Source organism: Anarrhichthys ocellatus, unplaced genomic scaffold, assembly GCF_004355925.1.
Source record: "Anarrhichthys ocellatus isolate YVR2014 unplaced genomic scaffold, GSC_Weel_1.0 scaffold2, whole genome shotgun sequence".
In the NCBI taxonomy this organism is placed as follows: Eukaryota; Metazoa; Chordata; class Actinopteri; order Perciformes; family Anarhichadidae; genus Anarrhichthys; species Anarrhichthys ocellatus.
Window position 1 is genome coordinate 14,335,163 of NW_022280032.1, and position 21,879 is coordinate 14,357,041.

General features: G+C 43.3%; 3 protein-coding genes across 4 annotated transcripts in view; 1 reads left to right on the plus strand and 2 right to left on the minus strand.

Annotated features, from left to right (window-relative positions):
- Positions 1-3,388, minus strand: part of furinb (furin (paired basic amino acid cleaving enzyme) b) — an 88,521-nt gene extending 85,133 nt beyond the window's left edge. Inside the window, exon 1 of the mRNA XM_031870347.1 lies at positions 3,372-3,388. The gene's annotated coding sequence lies outside the window, so the exon portion shown is untranslated. The remainder of the gene's footprint in view (positions 1-3,371) is intronic.
- Positions 3,389-10,279: 6,891 nt separating this feature from the next.
- On the plus strand, positions 10,280-17,106 carry rag1 (recombination activating 1). Of its 2 annotated transcripts, none has more exons than XM_031864390.1 (4): positions 10,280-10,429; positions 11,447-11,803; positions 11,887-13,019; positions 13,831-17,106. In XM_031864390.1, exons 2-4 carry the CDS (start codon positions 11,469-11,471, stop codon positions 15,582-15,584), a joined length of 3,222 nt encoding a protein of 1,073 aa, XP_031720250.1. In that variant the 5' UTR covers positions 10,280-10,429; positions 11,447-11,468; the 3' UTR covers positions 15,585-17,106. The 2 variants fall into 2 exon arrangements, with proteins under 2 accessions (XP_031720250.1, XP_031720254.1); XM_031864394.1 differs by lacking the exon at positions 10,280-10,429 and adding an exon at positions 10,586-10,634.
- A 571-nt stretch (positions 17,107-17,677) lies between these two features.
- rag2 (recombination activating gene 2) lies at positions 17,678-20,892 on the minus strand. The gene is made up of 2 exons (XM_031866442.1): positions 20,769-20,892; positions 17,678-19,790 (listed from the first exon to the last, which is right to left on the minus strand). Exon 2 carries the CDS (start codon positions 19,774-19,776, stop codon positions 18,175-18,177), a length of 1,602 nt encoding a protein of 533 aa, XP_031722302.1. The 5' UTR covers positions 19,777-19,790; positions 20,769-20,892; the 3' UTR covers positions 17,678-18,174.
- Positions 20,893-21,879: the final 987 nt, after the last annotated feature.

Sequence of the window (21,879 nt, forward strand, 5' to 3'; positions counted from 1 at the left end):
GTATATATATATATATATATATATATATATATATTAAAAAATAAATAAATAAGCATGTTCAACAAGGCTTAGCTTGACGATGCATCATGTGCTGTCTACACCCTTCCACAGCTAAATAGAAGTTAAAAGGTTTGTCTGTCCAAGCGGGTGTTCTCTGAGAGCTCAGTCTGAGCATGATGTTTAACTGCTTGGACAGTTGTCCTACATCACCCGACCAGGTGTTGCATGTGTAGCGCATGCATTTCCAGTCCCCAGCTCTGCGGTTCATTTGGACCAGCCGACTGGCTCCAAAGCCGTAATTTACTTTCCTCTCACACATTCCCAGGAGGAGAGGAAGCACTCCGGTGTTGGACTGCTTATGTTTATGTTCTCAACCTGCCAAAGTGGGGGAGAAGTAAGTGGCTCTGGCTCTGTTAATTGTGCGTTAATCAGGTGTTGCTCTAATTAAAAGGCAGTTCCGCCCTGTTGGGCCCTGGTAATGAGTTTGTTATTAAATCCACAGAGGATTTTTGTCTCTTTTTCAATTTACCGACAGGGTAGTGTTTAATTGCCGTGTAAATGAGGAGAAAGTCCTTGAAGGTCGTCTTGCATCAGCACACGATCCATGAACAGAATTGTTCCAAAGAGCTTCCCCACCCAAACTTCAAATCCATTCAATTCACTGTGTGTTGACCTCTTGTGTCCAGCTGTGCCTCTCAGTGACACCTTTCATCATCAAAAGAAACCTCCTCAAACCTCATTTGCTAAATTGAGAGAGCAGGTACACTCCTTTTGCTTTTGAAGTACTTTTAGAATTGATTTTTTTTATTTTCCCCAGTGGGTACTGTCTGGGCCAATAAAAGCATGCAGTCTTTTGTGGCTGCCAGTGTCTCATAAACAAACCCTCCACTTTTCACCACCACAAATGCTGCTCTTTCACCCTTCAGACCAAAGGTGGAGAATGCCTTCATAGAAAGAGAGGCCAAATCAATGTGGAGACAGAAAGACAGAGATAGTGAGACGTTTAGGCACAAAGGATGAAACGACAGATGAATGGTAGAAAATGTTACGCACTGATAGACAGGTGGCCTGATAGACACAGAGAGATTGTGGGTACTGATTGTTGAAGGGCATTTGCTACAGAGACATCAATCAGAAGATGGCACCAAGATTGAGCAGGCCGCCAGTGTTTCCTGCCGGTGGCCGGCAGCATATGTCGAACACAACCCGGGATAAACCACTGCTCTTCATATCAATTAGAGACCAATTATACAGCCATGTCCTACTAATTATGCTACACTGCCACCATCCCCATCCCCCAAGTGTGTGTTTCTCTTTGCTCCTGTGTTTGTGTTCATAGAGATAAATAAATAAACTTGCCGGCTGCCAAGGCGAGGCATCCTTAATCGGTGCTGTAAGTTTGTATTTTGGAGGGGAAGACAGCAAGCTGTTGTTTTCAGCTTAACCTTTTGGTGGTGCTGGTGTAACATCTATTGCTTTGCCTCTTGCAATGAAATCTGGCAAAATGTGGGAGCTACTGCTCTCATTTGATTTGAGTAATGAAATCACAAAAATAAAAGCTATGAATATGTGCACGCGTTTGTGTGTGTTTGATTTTTATTTGCGAGGTAGACAAAGTGTGATTAATATTCTCAAGCATATTTCAGAGGATTCTGAGCCAGAATGTGCCAGACTACCTAATACGTCCAGTTTTATTTTCCTCGATCTGAGGGCATGATGAATTATGAAATAAAGTGAGAACTCCATGCTTTTTGCAGTTTTATGTCTCTGTAGTTTACATAATTCACTCAGAACATTTGTAACTTTCCTGACAGGTTAATGCTGTTGGGTTCAAAGTCAAGACGCTGAGGAAATACGCAGAAAGACTTGACAGCAGGGGAGAAATAGACAGAGAGATGAGAGGAGGAGAGAACGAAGAGAACAAGGGGAGGGAGAAAATTGGCACCCCTGCTCGAATGCTCAAACGCTGTGCCATGGAGCGTTCTCACGTCCTCCTCTGCATCTTATGGGAATCCTACAGGACAGCATCAATTCCCAACCTCTGGGAAACAGCCACCATCAAACCAGTTCCCAATAAAACCCTCAGAACCCAACAAGCTGGGCCGCTACCAGTTTACCTGTGGGGTCAAAGGACGAACGCACCCCCAACATCTGGAATCACCTGGCAACTTCGCCACCGTACTCTTTGTTGCCTTCAGCTTTGCTTTCAAGACAATACAAAGCCACCAGATGATCAAGAGACTTCACCATAGACATCCCTCCACTCATCATCCAATCGTTTCACAGTTTTCTACGCAACGGCTACATCCTGAGGACACAGCGGAGTCCCTCAGGGCTGTGTCCTCAGTCCCTTTCTTTACACCCTCTCCATGAATGACTGTACCAGCACTTCACCCATCAGATTATACAATACTCTGACGACACTGCCATTCTTGCACTACTCAATGACTCTGTTACAGCCCATCAAAACTTTTCACACTGAACGTGGACGAAGCAAAATAACTGGTCATTAGCACATCAGATATACTCCACACTGGACTGGACACCACCTCCATCCACGGCAAGACAGTATAAATACATATATATTAACAAACAACTCACTGATCTCACCTAAACCAATGAATCACATTACCTCCATCTGGTTGGAGATACAGAACACTTCAATGTAGAAAACCTCGCTTCAGCAGGAGTTTTATTCTTTCTGCAATAGCAGCCCTGAACAATCTGCCTCGCTGACATTGTTGTGCTTCTGGGATGTTCAATGGGAAATTCAATGGATGTTTACATGTTTCCGTGCATTGGCTGTGAATGAAATATGCCTCTGGGACAAAACATCTGCATCTCAAAGGATTTGAGATGTCACAAACCAGATTCACACTGACCCCGAGTTCTGTACTAACTTCTGTGTGGTGTCAGATTTTGATGAACTTTGTCCCTTTTCGTTCACCACCAGCTCTCCATAGCCCTGAATGTTCTGATGCACTCAAAATGAGAGTTTGACCACTGCACTATTGTGCACTCTACTGCATTGTCATCAGTATAAGTGGACACTCTTTGAAAATGGGAAAAGTCAGGAAATTTGATATCTGCACTTCTACAATCTCAGAAAAAGGAGACAGAGGGAGGAAGACAGACAGAGGCTGTCGGCAGAGTACACCTTGTGTCCTTCAGTCGCCTTTTTTGCAGGGACTCGGTTCATCTCACCCGTAGAATCTGCAATGAGCCATTGCGCTCTGTGACTGGCATCCCACCCAGACCACCCTGCTGATTACACTTGTTCAGCAGAACTGAGTGCGAAAGAGCCAGACAGAAAGGGAGAGGCAGAGCTTGCTTCAGGGGAAAAAATATTTTCTTGATTATCCAGCACTTACATTCAACCCTTCGATTTGAGAGTGCAGGTGTTCTTCCATATAGTAGAATTCTCTCTGCTGTCTTTTTGTGTCTTTGAGTTTTGACTTGTAAATCCCTGCGTATGCACCATATCTGCCCGCCGGTACCCTTGTTCGTAAGTGGTGTCGTCTCGGACATCTCAGTCCAGACAATGAAGCTGCAGTCCCATTCTCATCACTCTATTCATCCCTGGCCAACTGTAGCCGCTCCCTGCTCTTATCTCTGTGTGACCAAGGAAATTAAATTACAAATATAATCACTTGGCACCAGTTTCTTTAACAGTGTGCTTCTGCTTTGCATATAGAGTGTGCTTGCTTTGGAGACACGTTTTGTGAAGTTACTTATTGGCCTATTTACGATAATGGGCTCTGCTCTACTAGTGGAGTCACACACACCTTTTCACAATGACAGTGAATGGCACGACGAAGTGAAGCGAGAAGAGGGAAAAAAGAGTATAAAAGACTGATATGGAGACATCGTTGCAGCCATCTTGGGAACATCATTTTGCATGAGTAAATTATCTAAAAAGCAATGATGAACGAATAAAAATACTCAATTTAGGCTGTGTCCAAAATCACTCCTTCCTTGCCTATCACTGTATTTACTTTTCTTGAATTCTAAGTGCATAAAGTTTTGCATTACGTAGTGCTTTGCTAACTCGCCTTCTACTCTGTTCACTGGAAGATAGCGCGAGCACTACCGCCCCCTGTGGGTGATGGGCTGAAACAGTGTTTTTACAGAGCGGACCGTGAGAAGATCACTGAATTTGACAAAAGTGTATTGGATTAAAATCGCTGACTGCACCTTTAAGTACCGCGTTGCTAAATATGCCGCAATGCAATGTTTCGCCTTAATAGACGTCTCATTGCCATGATGCAGCACTGCACCTGTCAGTGATGATGATGATGAATCATTCAAAGTCTCAATTTGTTGCTCACTATAGAGCAAAGTCAATGAGTCAATGAGGGCGTGATTTCAGACGTGGCACCATTCACTCACCGATGCAAACTGCCATTGTGTAGACAGCTTCCTCTTTAGCTCAAATCTATTCCACACACGTTAGACCATCTGACTGAATAAACAGTCTCCGTCTCTCTGCCTCTTGCTCTCCCTGTCTCTGTCTCTCCTGCAGGTCTTTCACAAAAAGTGAAGGGATGAAAACCTGTGTATATTAGAATGATGTGCCTCCCATGGGCACCAGAAGGGGAAGTTGGTAAAGGAAGAGTGAGGGGAGTTTGAATAGAAGAATAGCATTTTTTTTATTATTGTTATTATGAGAAGGCCATCACAGGCCTCCCTTGCCAATTTCCTATTCAGAAAGGAATTATTTTGCTTATACGTGCTTGTACATGCAGACCGGCAAAATGCAAAACCGTATCAATGCCTACGGATCTACCGGGTCCCAAAGCACTCGCTGAGCAGGTGGATGGTGTATTTGTGATCTTTATGTATTCAGCACCAGCTATTCTCACCTCCAACAGGGACCACATGTTTGTCAGTCCCTTCCCGAGGCATCTCTGTGTTCTGCTGAAGTGAAGAAACGCCATATGCCCCTCAGTTAGGTTCAACTGCTCAATTCTTTCTCAGTGTAGTCCAATCCACAGACATACATGTGACTGTGAATTCTGAAAAGAGAACTGTTGTGCTCAAACCATTACTGTATATATGTCTGCTCATGTGCTCATAAAGCCCATAGCTATCATCATCCTCGCCATCAGCAGGATGCCATGAGAGAGCAGGGTGGTAAAATAATGGCTCCCCGCTGGATCGCGTGAATCATTGCGATGACTGGCTGATAAATGGTCCACCACACAGGCTCTGGCTCCAACAGTAATTTCTCTTTCCAACTGGACTGGCTGCCAAATGACAACAACCTCCCTCCCAAAGCCCCCACCGAGCTACAGCATCCTTCACAGCCCCTCCCTTTACCTCCTATAATTACTGTACTTTATAAGTCTGGTTTAAGACCAGTCACTCTAAATCAGCCTTGGATAGCCGCGTGTTACTGTGTCCATTGTACCCTTGTCTGAGCTCTGGCAGAGCTAGTGCAGGAAAGGGCACGGCTGTCCTGGCATTTCCTACAATGGACTTTGTAGTTAAATGACAGGGAAATAATAAGCAGATCTACGTGTGGGAAAAGCGCTCATTGTGTTCGGTGGAAAGGTAAGACTGCAGACAGCTTGGGGTTAGAGTTGACAGACAACAGCGCTACTCTTTTCACACTCCTTGACATATAATCGGACCGATTTTCTCTCTACATCGCTCCCTAGTGGCCATGATTTGCTCATTACATTGATGGAGGGGGGACGGAGGGAGGGAGTGGGGAAGTGAACGAGGGAGAATGACCAGTCAAGAGACAAATAGTGTGACATTTAGTGCTGAGAATTCACTATTACTCTCATTTCACCTGAAAACTGTACGGATGTAACCCACTTATCAAGGTGTTTAACAACTTGCCCAGAAATCCTCCCTTCATGGATGCTGAATGTTGGAAATCTTGAGGCATTGTTTGCAAGCTTCTATCCCTCAGCTGACAGACCTTCTGTGTAAACCAGCACCAGACAGTTTGGGAAACGAGGACTAATACATGCTTAAACACAAGACAAATCCGGTGAGTGGATGTTTATGTGACTGGAGGTCCTGGCGTCAGAGAGACTGCTCCTCAATCAGGGAAATCTACATTTAATTAACACAGAATTAAAGACACTGGTCTTGATTCCCCACTCAACTCTGGTGCTCCTGAATCCGGCTTAGGGTTTAATTTCGTTTGATTTGTATTGAGAGTGGATCAACATCCATCTGGATTGCTGAGATGCAGATCTCGCCATTCAGAGGGCAATGCTGTAAACACCAGCACAAACACGCTATGTATTCACTGCAATGGCTGGACGTTATTGACCTCTTTATGGCCTATTTTGCTGTGGTGACAGGATTTTCTTTTTTGTAAAGGTTGACACTCAAAGTTGCTGTAGCTTAAGTTGTTCTCTATATTGTTTAACTCACCAGAACAGAGAAGATGAATGGAACCGGTCCAAAAACCAAAATAACTCTGCAGCGCCTCAGGGACGGTTATCATGCAAGACTTGGAACGAATTAATGCAGCACCAAGACTAGACTATCAAATAAAATGAATATTTTGCTAGCTGGACATATTGTTGGTGTCAAGAAGCTGACAGTAGTGTGTGGGGGATGTTATTTGTAGACGCTGTGATGTTTTGGTGTGTCTCTTCTCTCTCTTAAAGCCTCATCAGTCAGGATGAGCCGACAACAAACGCAGCCAAGTCATACAGGGTCCCGCCAGGTCTCGAGACAAAATCACTCAACTCAGCTGTCCCCTGGCTGTCGCTGTGTGATTATAGGCACACTAACCTGTGGTACAGAGGGAGGGAGGGCCAGTAATTAATCACATCATTCGAATAATCACATAATTGATTATTAACAAAACCTGAGGTGAGGTTGAGAGGAGAGGGGCGAAACGAGGGAAACAAGACTTTTAGAGGGAGAGACAGGGGAGATGAATGAGGGGAGATTTGAGTAGTTGGGTAAGGCGTTTGTTCTGACAGGTATAGCTTTGACGAATAGCTCTGCATTGAAGTCTACCTCTGTGAGTATTAATCTGCCAAATCATGTCTCCAGACGAGGGATGGACGAGGTGGACAGTGGGAGGCGGCTCACTCAGACTCGGCTGGGCGAGTCTGAAGAACTTCTTGGACGTGCTATGAAAATGCAATTAAAAATTTGCATACCCAATGCTCAGCATATTGCCTAACACTCAGTGGAAATATGAGATCGAAATGCCCTCTTTACCCTGAATATAATCGCAAAGATGCCCACATTCTTCCTGACATTTAGAAATATCGTGCAGCAATTTTGGTCGGTCTATTCAAATGTGGACCGTGCTGACATTTTATTCCCCATGAAGAAGATACCAATGCTGCTGTGGAATACATTCATTGTCCATCTCTGCTATTGACACTCTTCCTTAAGCTGCCATGTGACTTGAGCTGTGAGGGGGTCTTTCTTGGACCTTTGGCTTACATAGTTCTGCCTGGAAGGCTTGATCTCTCCCCCCCCATCCCTTGCCACAGTCTGCAATCAGCCTTAAGCCCCTTTGTGTTCTCTACTCTGAGCTAAGCCTGTTATCCTGTGCAACTCCTTTACACAAGATCACTACTATATCCCCCTTCTGTCTTTCACCTCTTACACCTTCCCTCTCTTTCCTTTGTCTGTCTCCTTGTTTAACACACACAGGCCCAACAGTAATGATTCTAAAGTTTCTCAAGGATGGATTAGTAGGACTACTATATATATATTTTTTTTTTTCTTGATCCGGGGTGTGTCCTACACACCAGCACAGACTCACAAACACACAAAACCCCCTGTTTTTACCCCAACCATATTCCCACTCATCCCTCCCACTGCACACACCTGCAACATGCTGATGTCCACACGCACATTGCATGCTCACTGGTGTTGTTTAGATTCATCATGTTCGAAAAAACACCCCCTCCTATAGTGCAAGGTGTCAGTTCACTGGTGCATTGCAAACTCCTATATGTCTTCCTAAACTGCAGCCTCCAGTCCCCCAGGGTTTGCGCATCACATTCATAACACTCCGCTCCATGCCAGGTGGCTGTCTCCACAACTCCTCTTCCCCATAAATCAGACTGTCTTTGAGTTGATCAATAACAAGTCAATTAGCAGGCGCAGAGAGATGAGGGTCTCAGGGGGTCACTGCTTGTTTGTCAGGCCGACATCTGCAGCTCCGTCCCCGTCTGCCACAGTGCAAGGTGTGTCATTTACCTTGGAAACATGAGGCTACTTGGCTATCATAAATCTAAATATCAACTATAAATAGGCTTGGAACATCTTGCTACAATCCATCATTTGCTTCTTCTTGGACACTGTATCAAGCATTGTATCAAGCTGTTTCTTATGGATTTGGACAGGCCTAGAAAACAGCACCTTTTCCACCCTAACTATTTTGCGTATTTGTCCTTCTTGTAAATAAGTCACAAAGAAACAAATAAACCATTGCTGTCTAAGGTCACACTTGACCATATGCACCAAGTACAAGCCGTAAAACCCACCAGTATTCATCCTGCTCCCCTGTTAAGCTGACAAGAGTGGGAGAGACCCAACTGTTGTTTGGTGCCCACTGACTGTGTATCTAATGACTTGGCTGGCAAATCCAAAGCAACAGCTACAGGCTCCTGTGGCAAATACACCAGATTAATCCCCTGGATAATTACAAACAAGAATGATCTTGGGCAAATACTCCCCATACCTACTGAGACATTACATCAAGCGATGCTGTCTAATTAAATGTCATTCTGAATGGAGACAGCATTTGGAGAAATGAATGAAATGTGCTGACATTAAATAGAGAGGATTTTTTTGCAAATAATAACCACAAGGGGTGGACAAAATGAGAGTAACCAAGAACACATGGCACAGTACAGTACTGTTGCCTTGGAATAAGAAGTACCATATTTTCTGTTTTGTTTGACCCATTGCGGTTATGGCCTCTATGCACCTCTGTTGCTTTGAAAACTCACCTTTCAAAAATGGTAATTGCCAGATAAACACTTCATATTCAAACATCATTGCTAATTGGTATTTAAACCTAATATGACACATTTTTATCACAGTATTTACCATTTTCATTCACAGCAGTCACCACCTGTATTTCTGGTGCATCAGTCACAGACACTGAAAATTGAAGTGGGATGCGGGAAAAGTCTCAATAATGCAGTAATTAGACTGACAATGACACTCTTTAGAAATGCAACAAATACTATTATTTCCTGTTTTTGTCCACCGATTTCTGCCCTTTTTAAATCGTTGCTAAGAGTCCATCTGTCTTCCTCATATATATTATATACTGCCTTGTTCACACCCTTACACATACTAACACATGGCTCTTTATTCCTGCTGCCTCCACACTCACACCCACCCACACACACACACACACACATGCACACACAGACACACACACACAGACACACACACACACTTACAAACACATTATTAGTTCCTGTCAACCACAACTTCTCTCTTTGAAGTGACAACACACGGGATTTACAGTTTAGGTACACTTAGTGACACATAACAGTACAACAACACATTAACAAATATACATCACTCTTGAAGTCCTATAGATAAACGGAGAGGATAAACACTTAAAATGTACCCGTGTGATCTTCAAAGTGAATTTTTAGGCTATTCCTTCGGTTTTCAGTGGACTTTTAGGGTTCTGTTATTGACAGGAATGACTGAAACCTTTGACTATGCAACAATAAATGCAAATTTATTAACAATGACTTCACACAGAAGCTCTGGCATAGGGGCCTCCTGAGCATTCAGGCCCGTTCGGTCAACCTGTGCTTGTAACCAGCTCTTTTATTCCAGCTGGTTTTTAAAAGTATTGTCAAATTCGTAATACAATTTGTAATTAAACAATTTTTTTTTTTAATATAATGTCTGTCCTACTTTTTATTTGTCCGTGGGATGGGAAAATGTATTTATTCTATCATCAGTTTTGTTTCTGCACTTGTAGCTTTTCATAAGTTTAACAGTATCTCTCAGTCTATCAGAGAGAGGCCACCTGGATGAGGTGAGCCTGCAGATGGATATGAGAAAGGGGAGATAAAGGTGACATAGAAGTGTTTCCAGCTGAGGATCAGTGTGGTGTGGCTTATTTGGGGTATGCTGTTGGATTCTGTGTATACACATGTTTGCAACTGTGCTTTGGGGTTGACCTTGTTTTGTTTGTTCAAATCAGCTGCCTGCATCAGGTGTAAGGAGTTGACTGTTGGGATCCCATCTAAGGAAGGGTATAAATACAAGACACAAGGAGACAGACAGGGGCAATCCCAGTGTATGGAACCATAACTCCTGGTAACACATGCTCTAAACTGAGGCTCTATCATAGACAGTATATGTGGTGCGTAGGGCCGGGCTCCAGGGCTTCCCTTGTGCTCCCATGCGGAAAGGACCCCTCAGGGGAGCTGACGCCAGCTGAGACCAAAAAAACAAGGTAAGAGCGCAGCTGACACACATGCATACAGGCTCAGCTGTTTGTCTCAAAGGAGAGTTCAGCCTGCCAAGTACACAGAAAGCCAGGAAATGAAGGAGTATTGCCAGATTCAAGCCTCCCAGGGAGAACACGCAACTGAAAGATGGATACACGAAAGACGGATACACGAAAGAGGCTAGATTGTGTGCACTATAGTTGTGCGATGGTAAGATTGTATGACTGCTTTATTGTCTGGACTTTTAACGGAACGTAGATCGTATGGGAGGAGATGAAATAAGACCTGTCAGTGCAGCAGTATCATTGATCTTACCTGTGCCAAATCATAAGAGCACTTGCTGTTTAAATACGACTCCTAGATTTAACAATGTTGTGTTTGGAATAATTCTTTATGATCTTTGTTCGATATGAGGTTTTCTTGTTTTCTTTTCCCTTCGATTTGGTCAATATATGTGTGTATTATGAAATAAGTTTCCTGTATCTCTTATTTTATTATTCACATTGAAAATGCCAGTCGGAGGCTCCCAGGGCTCAAATTCGCTCTCCAGCCAAGAAAATGATTAACATAAATGATTGACAGCCTTGCAGGGATAAGGTTGCCCATTTAGCAAACTCGCTGTGTCAAAGGGAAAAAAAATGACAATGGCTCCCTGAGCGATGGGATTGGAGATGGGAGAAATGAAGATTTTTGTGCTGTATCGATCCCCAAATGCTTGTCTCATGCATTTTACACAAGGTCCAAATGCCACTTTTGGTGTAACACAGCACTCTAGGTCGGGGCTCACTACTCTCTGTTCAGTGGGATTTCAGGGTACTTGGTGTATAAATTCAACAGGAATCAAGGAAAGCTGTTCGATTGTGTCATGAGCTCAATGCTGAGAAGGCACTTGGGATATTTGAGCATTTTAATGCATTGTTTTAAAGCATCCACAACCGTGTATCTCATGGACAACTGAAATTATTTTCATACAATTGTGATACATCATACTAAGCTCTCCTCTCCTCCCCTCTCGTCTCCAGGGTCTGAGGACTAAGCCACATCATGGCGGAGTTGAGCCTGGAGACAGACGGCCCCAGATCCTCCATGCCGGCTGAGCTCCACCATCCCCACTCTAAGTACTCTCAGTGGAAGTTTAAACTCTTCAGGCTGAGGTCCATGGAGAAGGCACCTCTGCCCACTGAGACACGGCCTGAGAAAGGAGCCTTGTCAGGGATCTCTCCTCCTGCAGCTCTAAACATAGAGTTCGATAATGGCATGGGTCCAGGGAGTGTTATGAAATTATGCCTCGGGGGGAAAAGCCAGGAAAATGTGGAGGGCCCTGGCCGGAGAGTTGATATGAAGCTACAGGAAATGGAGACCCACATGAACCAACTCAGGTGAATACATGTCACAATATTATGTAAACGTTATTGTGCATTTCTTTCAAAAAATTTGACAGCATTGTTTTTCCTCTTTAAAGGTGCTTGTGCCGTCTCTGTGGAGTGGTCCTGCGAAAAGTCAAAGGACCGATGCACAATGTTAATGGGGATCTGGATGAGGTCAGCAAAGGTGCTCTGCGTAAAATGGGCTGCAAGTTTACCAGCTGGCCGGATGTCGTCCTCAAAGTCTTTAAAGTGGACGTGACAGAGGACACAGAATCTGTCCACCCTCTTTCCTTCTGCCATTGCTGCTGGGTGGTTGCCATAAGAGGAGGGGGGGTCTGCAGCTTCTCCAGAACAAGAGTCCCTGAGTGGAAACCCCACTCTTCCACCTGCCACCTTTGCTCCCCTAGGAAACCTTCATTCCAGCGGACTGGGAGGAAGAGGCGGAAAGCCATTCCCAGAGCGCAGAGTCTAGCAAAAAGGACCAGGAGAGACCATGGCGACAGCATTGCCGTTGGTGAGAGGAGGGCTCTGAGACCATTTGGAGACCATCATCATGGTCCTGTGCTAAGGGTATGGAGGAAACCCAGCATCCAGAGAGAGCAGTGGGTGAGGAACATTACCCACTGCCAGAAAGACCACCTGAATATCAAGCTCATCTCTGAGAAGCTACCTGTAGACTTCCTCTGTTCTTTCAAATGCCTGGTGTGCGACCACCTGCTCTCTGATCCAGTCCAGTCGCCCTGTGGACACCTCTTCTGCCGCAGTTGTATTATAAAATATAACCACGTTCTGGGGCCTCACTGCCCGGCCTGCAACTTGTGCTGCAGCGTTGATGATCTCGCCCCGCCCCCTAAAGCCTTCTTATCAGCCCTGTATTCCCTGTCTTTGCTCTGCCCCAGGAGCGAGTGTGGCAAGCAGGTCAGGCTTGACTCATTTAAAGCTCATTGTCTGGGCCATGAGCTCGATGAACAGGACGATAAGCAGCAGTCATCAGAACTTGACAACTACCTGCTAGCCAATAAAGGGGGAAGACCCCGTCAGCACCTGCTATCGCTGACCCGTCGTGCCCAGAAGCATCGGCTGAGGGATATGAAGAACCAGCTGAAGGCGTTCGCTGACAAAGAGGAAGGTGGCGACCTGAAGTCTGTGTGTCAGACTCTGTTTCTGCTTGCATTGAGATCTGGGAATGAACACCGTCAGGCAGATGAGCTAGAGGCCACGATGCAAGGTAAGATGCTATTAAGGCTTTTGTTTAATCAACATATAATTCTCCATAGCCAAAGAAAAGGGACAAAGCAAATTACGATTATAATGGTGTTTGTTCATCAATATTATCTCTATCCTATCTCTGATGAATACAGTCAACTCATGAATAGCAATAAGTTGAAAAGTTCACTATTGAAGAGAGTGAAGAAGATTTTGATTGAAAAACATTTTATTATTTTCCATCTCCGTTTATTGAATCACCGCTGTTGCGCGCTCAACCTCTACCTGATTCTCTCCCACATTCACTCTCTGCCTGCTTGTCCGTCAGTCTCACACTCCCTTTAATGCACAATAACAACTCTTCTGAAGGGGCTGTTAGAATCAAAACAACATCAGTAGCTCTTGTATCTGCAAATTACACAGACAGCACCATCTTCCTCTCTGGGGAATAGAAGCCAGCTGGTGTCTGTTTTCATCTGTAGCCAATACATCACTTTTGCCAGCTTCGCTGATTCACCCTCTGTCCCCTTATAACATTTGGAAATTAGGAAATATTGGATTTTGTAATCATGGGCTTGTGGGCTTTTGACAATGATACATTCGCATTTGGGTGTTAAATTTGCGATTTCGTCTGTCTCAGTATAAATGACTCTAAATGTGGGATATCAAATGAGGAAATGTTAGACACTGCAGTTCTGTTCAAAGCACTAGGAATGGGCAGTTTGGTGTTAAATAATGCTCTAAATAAATCCTTTCCTCTTCTTCCTTCCTTTTTTTATTTTGCCTCTCTGTGTCTCTTTTCCTTTTCTCTCTCTCTCTCTCTCTCTCTGCAGGCCGAGGCTTTGGGTTGCATCCTGCTGTGTGCTTAGCCATTCGGGTCAACACTTTCCTGAGCTGCAGCCAGTATCACAAGATGTACCGGACTGTCAAAGCCACCAGCGGCCGCCAGATCTTTCAGCCCCTGCACACCTTGCGGGCTGCAGAAAAGGAGCTTCTCCCTGGCTTCCACCAGTTTGAATGGCAGCCAGCTCTCAGGAATGTGTCTACATCTTGCAGTGTTGGCATTATTAATGGGCTCTCTGGATGGGCTTCCTCGGTGGATGACATCCCAGCTGACACCATCACTCGACGGTTTCGCTACGATGTGGCTCTGGTGTCAGCATTAAAGGATCTGGAGGAGGACATCATGGAGGGGCTGAGAGAGAGTGGGATGGAAGACAATGCTTGCACCGCAGGCTTCAATGTCATGATCAAGGAATCCTGTGATGGCATGGGCGATGTCAGCGAGAAGCACGGTGGAGGACCAGCTGTTCCTGAGAAGGCTGTGCGTTTTTCTTTCACTGTTATGTCTGTCTCTGTCCTGGCAGACGAGGGGGAGGACAAGGTTACCATCTTTACTGAGCCAAAGCCAAACTCAGAACTGTCCTGTAAGCCCCTTTGCCTGATGTTTGTGGATGAGTCAGACCACGAGACACTCACAACTGTCCTGGGGCCTGTAGTTGCAGAGCGTAATGCAATGACAGAGAGCAGGCTCATTCTGTCCATGGGTGGACTACCTCGCTCCTTCCGCTTTCACTTCAGAGGCACGGGATATGATGAGAAGATGGTGCGCGAGGTAGAGGGCCTGGAGGCCTCAGGGTCCACCTACGTCTGCACTCTTTGTGACTCCACTCGGGCAGAGGCCTCTCAAAACATGGTGCTACACTCCATCACTCGCAGTCATGAACAGAACCTAGATCGTTACGAAATATGGAGAACCAACCCCTTTTCTGAGTCTGTAGATGAGCTGCGGGACAGAGTGAAAGGGATCTCTGCCAAGCCCTTCATGGAGACCCAGCCCACAATGGATGCACTACACTGTGACATTGGCAATGCCACTGAGTTCTACAAAATCTTCCAGGACGAGATCGGGGAGGTGTACAAAAAGGTCAAACCCAGCCGGGAGGAACGGCGCAGCTGGAGGGCAGCCCTGGATAAACAGCTGAGGAAGACGGTGAAGCTTAAACCGGTGATGAGGATGAATGGGAACTATGCCCGCAGGCTAATGACCCAAGAGGCTGTCGAGGTTGTCTGTGAGCTGGTACCCTCAGAGGAGAGGAGGGAGGCCCTGAGGGAGCTGATGAGGATCTACATCCAGATGAAGCCTGTGTGGCGAGCCACCTGCCCTGCCAAGGAGTGCCCTGACCAGCTGTGCCGCTACAGCTTTAACTCCCAGCGCTTTGCCGACCTTCTCTCCTCTACCTTCAAATACAGGTACAATGGAAAGATAACTAATTACCTGCACAAGACCCTGGCCCATGTGCCTGAAATCATAGAGAGAGATGGATCTATAGGAGCCTGGGCCAGCGAGGGGAACGAGTCGGCAAACAAGCTCTTCAGGCGTTTCCGGAAGATGAATGCACGTCAGTCAAAGGCCTTTGAGCTTGAGGATGTGTTGAAACATCACTGGCTCTACACCTCCAAGTACTTGCAGAAGTTTATGGAAGCTCACAAGAACTCTGCCAAAGCTCTGCAAGCCACCATTGACCCAGTAGAGAGCCGGGATTACGAGGACATCTTGTCTTCTCTGGAAGTTAATGACTTTTGATTTTGATTTTAATGTGAACTTTAAGTATTACCATTTCATTGATTTCATGGAAGTTGTATAATATTTAATTGCCTCTCAGTAATATGGACGTTTTACAACTTTACTTTCTTTGCCAATTCATTGATATTTAGAACAAGATTTTAAAACAAGATTTTCTTGTGATTAAAATAAATATTTTTGCAAATTCAAACTCACATCATCCTTTATGTTGGATTTTACAAAATAAAAAGGTAATGCTATTCTCTCACAGGTTTTGTTAATTGTTAGTTAATACACTGCAAAGATGGGACAGCAGAGGAAAATAGAAGTAACACAGGTTTCTGTTCTCTTGCTCTCTTGCTCTTTTTTTTATCTTCACCGTCTGTGAAATACGGCACAGTTTATTCTATTGCAGGGATATGACACATTTATGAATTTATATAGAGAGGATATTTATGGAAACAGATGAAAGTGCTGTAAGTCATGGTGGGAAATTGTGTTAAAAAGACCACATTTGTGGCCACTGTATTAATATATCATTTGAGCTGGAACAAAATGCAATCACAGAGACCCAAATGTTCTTTGTTTCATGAGTGCCCTCTGAAAAAGATTACTTTAGTGCTTTATCGTGGGATCCCTGAGGGGCAGAATGGATGCCAGGTCACTTTGAACCAATTTTTATCTCTTTTAGTCTTTGCACAGTGGAGGATAGATGATACTTATTCATATTCTTCACATGGAATAAAGCATATACTGACCTTTTTGTTGATATCATAAAAATACAGTATGGTCCATTACGAAGCCTAATACCCCGTGGGCTCTCCAGCTGGCAGGGATTTTTTTTAAGTTGTGTATATAACCTGGCACTTCTTCTCTGCTGATATTTCTTCATTGCCACGGTTGACAGAGGAGAGGGATGAGCGGGAGCTAGAAAGACCCGATGTAAACTGATTTGTTGGCAACTATATTTGTTTGATTGATTGATTATATCGTTTTTTTCTGCCCTCATCATTTTGAATTGTGACAGGCAATTTTGTTTTCCTATTTGATTAAATGTTTGATTTTATTTCACTGTCATAAGTTTAACCATGACAGCTGTGAAATATCCACATGTCATCCTGTAGTTGTCACTTTCCTAGAATACCATTACGTTTTTGAGTGCAACTTTTCTCATATTTGCTTTTTTGCCCTAATGAATTGCATTTCCAAAGTAATGGATGATGGATGATTCACAGAATTACACTTGCTCACTTTTCACCATGTATTTCCTCATTTTTTGTTTCCATATTAAACTTAATATCAAGTGAACTGTTTACTCGGATTGCTGGAGACTTTCTCTGGTGGTTTATTTTGCATACTGGTACTGTATTACACTGAGGTTCCACTACTTTATTTTTACATTTTCAATGTTATAGAGTATTCAGACATTTCTGCTGTATTTTTACTGAAGCAGACAACTTACCATTATTTTGATGAGTTACCTTTATGGAGGAGGGAGTTTATGCTTGTTGTCTTTGTTTCCTATGAAAGAATAAATAAATAAAAAACCTGACTTGAGCTTTTGGTTTGTTTTTCTTTATGAAACAATTTATATTACATTTTGTCTTTTGATATTGAAAAATTTAAAATTCAGGTACACTCGCAACTGATTATTTTCACTACAATGCAAAGAAAACAAATTAACAATGAACTGTCATACAGCCAACAAAAACACAAACTAGAAACACTGCAGAGATATATAAAACATTAAGATCCGTCACATATACAGATTGTGAAATCCATTAAAAAAGATAACTAAGAACTATAAAGACATTTAGGTTGAGGTTGTTCATTTGGTTTGCCTTTTGATTAATTACAGATGTACCTGACTATTGCTTGTATATTAGGTATTATTTATTATAATTAACATGCAGCATGTGGTGCTTGAAGTCAATGTTATAAGGTGTTAATTTAACCCATTATTTTCACTGTGGTCCTTGATTGAATACAAAATAACTGCGAATAAATGCACAACTGATAAAAATGCAAACTAGAAACACTGATATATATCAAGATGTCTGTCACATAAAAAGTTTGAGAAAATAAACAGGTATGAAGACAGAATCTGAGGCTGTTTAATGGTTTTTTTATTGAGTATATATCAGCATATTGGGTATTTTTCAGTCTGTAATCATCATTTTAATCACCAATCTAAACAAATTCGGCTCCATCTGGCCATGGAAGAAAGTGCTAGGAAATAAAACCTGTGGTGCTTAACAGAATACAAAAGTATAATGAACTATTGTACAGCTGGTAAAAACATAAACTAGAGACATTGTAGTTAGACTTACTAAATATTGTGTTTGTTTGTGTTTTGTCAAACAATATAAAATTGTAATGATATTATACATACATCTGTTAGTCAGGAGACATCAGGTTGCAATATTATTATTATTTTCTTCACAAAATGTTTCACATTGAGAACAGATCAGCGTATTATGTTTTCGTTCATCAATCGTTTATTCACTGAATATCAACAAGAAACATCCTAATTATACCCAGCGTTCCAGTGACCATCTGCACACATCCTAAACTGGAGTTATGTTATGTTATGTTTATTTCATTTGATATGTCAGTCAAAAAGCCTTCTGAAAAAGCTTTTTTTGGCAGGGGACATCTTAATTGTCGGAGGGGTTTTTCTGTCCTTAACTTTCATGGGGGTACGCTTCAGAGCCTCGACCTGTCGAGGTGGGGTCATCTCCTGGTGGGGCACGCCTCCGTGGTCCAGGCAGAAGTACCTTTTGCTGGCCTGAGAGAGCCTGAGCAGCAGGGTCTCAGACAGCTCCATGCACTGGGCATGGACCCAGTGTCCCCCCTCCCCTCTGGAGCAGAAGATCATGGCTGGCCGGTGAAGCTCAGTGGAGTAGTAGGGCTCCCAAGTGTTGGGGTCCACCTGACAGCCCAGACTACATTTGATCCAGTAACCTGTTTGTGATTCGTCCTCCTCATCCTCCTCATTGTAATTATCACTTTTTCCATCATCAATGTCCTCCAGCTCATGTGGATCACGACCGAAGTAGAGCTCCTCAGAGTCTTCGAGAGGAGTGGAGTCGTCGTAATCGGTTGACTCCTGGCTGCAGCCCTGGGTTCCTTCTTCCTCTCTGGCTTCTCCCGCTGTCTGGAAGCTCACCTGATAGAAGTAATGCATATCCACTTGGGATGGCCTTCCCTCAGTGGGCACAGCAAGTAGGACGATTCCCTCCCCAGCACTGCTGCCAAACCAAGTGCGACTATGAGTGATGTCAGGGGTCCACTGAGGTGATTCTAAAGGCTCTAAGTGGATCCCTTTCTCATTGACAATGACAGTGCTGCAATCCATCCTCTTCTGGGAGTCTGACTTATACCCACCTAATATGATATATCTATGAGTGGGACCTGTACGGGTGATCATGGCACTAGAGATGGATATGCCCGTTTCAAGAGTGTCACAGGAAAGCAAGGGGCTGCCCTGCAGAAGCTCTACACGTAGACGGAATAGTCGAGGAGGGCGAGAGTCAGAGGTGAGGGAGTGACCCCCAAGGAAGTAGACACAGTCTTCTCTGGCAAGGGCCAAATGGAAAGACTGTCCGTCGCTGAGCTCAGGTAGAGTGTGAGCAGAGGAGCAACCAAACTCCAAGTCAAACAGGAACACCTGAGGAGGACAGTCGACGACACTGTTCCAGCTCTCTGTGGTCCGCTCTCCTGCCGGCATGTAGGATCTGCCACCAAACAATACACAAGCTGTCTTCCCACGGCTTTGAACAATGCTCATTGTGTGTCCGTATCTGGCCCCTGGCACTTCTCCCACCAGTTCTCTCTCTTTACAGCACAGGGTCAGTTTACGATTGCAGCCACGGCTGTCTGTGGTCAGCATGTACAGGCTTGACGAGATCTCGTTATTTGGGGTTCGGCCACCGTGGATGAGATAACTCTCTGGAAGCCCGTCATAGGGGTCGAGGCGGCAAACAGCTGGGCAACGTAATGGAGGAAGGTAGCATGAGTCATTGGAGAAAGAGATGGCCCTTAACTTCATCTCACCACTTTTAAACCGAACGCCAAACACTCCAGTTGGACACGAGCGCTTGGGCCAACCTTTCTGGCCAAACAGGAGAAGTTCCCCATCCAGCTGCAGCAGAGAGAAGCCGGGCTGCAGAAGGCCTCCACAGTTCACTGGAGTTAATGATTGCAGGGTCATTTTCCGGCAGCTGTCTGCGTGAAAAACAGCACACAAACACAGAAACACAACAATATGTCAGTCAGCTGTAAATTGTTTTCCTTCAGGGGTTTTAAATTTTACTTCCTGTTTATTACAGTAACACCTGGAGAATCATAGCGGAGGCATAAAGTCATTCAGCCTTTCAACAACAAGAAATCAACAACAGCTACTTAATTTATATTTTTATTATTATTATCATTACGATTATAAAAAAAGTGTATATATATATATATATATATATATATATATATATATATATATATATAATGTCGATGGTAAATTGGATTCTCATTTTCATAAATTTTTCCAACAATGTTGTAGGTTAACTTACTACTGTTACTGTGTGCTGTATGCATGCTGCTGCTGTTCATCAGCAACAATATGTAATTTCTCTCACTTTATTATTTACCATGACAAACAAAACCTCATGTTTAAATGTACTATATCTTTGAATCATAATCTTACAAGGTGTACTTTAATAAAGGCACAAACACTTCCAATAGCTGCTTCATGAACTCAGCATGATTTTCCAGGAAGATGTGTTACATTTTCTGGTGTAAGCACCATTAAAAACATTATCGAACAACGGCACAGCATGGACATTGTGCAACGGTAATGTGCATTCTATGTTTGGAAGGAAGCAAAACAAAATTACGGAATTAATTTGCCAATTTAGTGAATGATATAATCCTCTTTAAGAATCATCCTCAGATTTTAGAGTTTTAGAGTCAGGCCGTTGTGTAATCATTACTTCAACTGATGTTATAACAATACAGCATCATTTCAGTAGCTTCAACAGCAATATTAATACTACTGTGCTCATTATGAGTCACTTCAACACAGACAGTGTTTGACAATATTTTACTGCCAGCAAGATTGTTACACAGGCTCTGCAAGAGTAACGATAGCGCAATATTGACTACAAAAGCCTTAAAACTATTAGTTCTTCCTTTAATTTTCAGTTTTCTTACCTTACAGCCAGGGCCTGGTTGCCGTGCTTGAGCTCACTTTAGTGTGGATCTTACAATCACAAAGATGAACCTAAGGCTCTTAGCCTAACTTTGACAAAGACAGACGGGGAGAGAGCTTGTGAAGCTTCGTTGACTCACAGACACTTCCAGATCTTGAGGTTAACAGTCTGTGACTGTTGCTCACTGGCAGGTGTGCTGCCTGAATGCATTTAGTGTCTCACTTCAAAGACATCACTGGATATCAGCTATACCAAAGAGGGTACAACAGGCTCTTGTCAGTTGAACAAACCTAACCTGTGTAATTTAAGAAAGATACAGTGTAGGCCTATGTTGTTTTTCCTCCAGTAGTTGAACAAGTTTAAAAGTCAGATCCAAAAACAAAAAGGGACACGCTGCTTTTCTCTGCTTTACCATTTTAAGAAATTGCATTTTAACATTCAATGAATACATTTTGTTACACACATCCAAAACTGGCTTCAATTAATTAAGTGACACGGTAGATAAATAAATAATTGCAACAGTCCAGATAACAACCATGCTGGGAAACATGACACACATTGTGGAGGTAATGCATGGTTCTTTTTATTGCTGTAACAAGACACACCTCTGATGTGAATCTTTTGCTGAGAGGTTGGAGGCACACAATACAAATGCATTGAAAGCCAGTGTGTGTGTGTGTGTGTGTGTGTGTGCTCTTTATGCTATAAAGTCTATCAGACTAAATTAATTGTTATAATTTGTTGGTTATTTCTGAAAAAATACATCAAAATGCAATCCATTCCCTGTGCTGCTTTTCAAACACTGTATCTTAATTATTATACCGACCGACGAAGATACACACCACCATTTAATTGCATTTAGTTTAACTTAAGGTTAATCAATATGCTTCCAACATTAATTTGGAAAGTCCTAATATAATTCTAATTCATTATCTAATGTCTGACCAGATGCCAACCCTTTCTAACACCTGGAATTCTCAGATAATTAATTAATCTTTTTTTAAATTTGGGCTAGGGCTCCACATACACATATTTAAAGTTGATAATGGGACATTTAGATACCACTTAAACTTTTTCTATTGTGGGTTAATTTTGAGACAGTATATGCTAAA

Excerpts from the sequence above, each read along its gene's own strand:
- rag2 (XM_031866442.1), bottom strand. The coding sequence starts at position 19,776 with ATGACCCTGCAATCATTAACTCCAGTGAACTGTGGAGGCCTTCTGCAG.
- rag1 (XM_031864390.1), top strand. The coding sequence starts at position 11,469 with ATGGCGGAGTTGAGCCTGGAGACAGACGGCCCCAGATCCTCCATGCCG. Across the intron at positions 11,804-11,886 it reads ACCCACATGAACCAACTCAG|GTGCTTGTGCCGTCTCTGTG; the intron begins GTGAATACATGT and ends TCCTCTTTAAAG. Across the intron at positions 13,020-13,830 it reads GCTAGAGGCCACGATGCAAG|GCCGAGGCTTTGGGTTGCAT; the intron begins GTAAGATGCTAT and ends CTCTCTCTGCAG.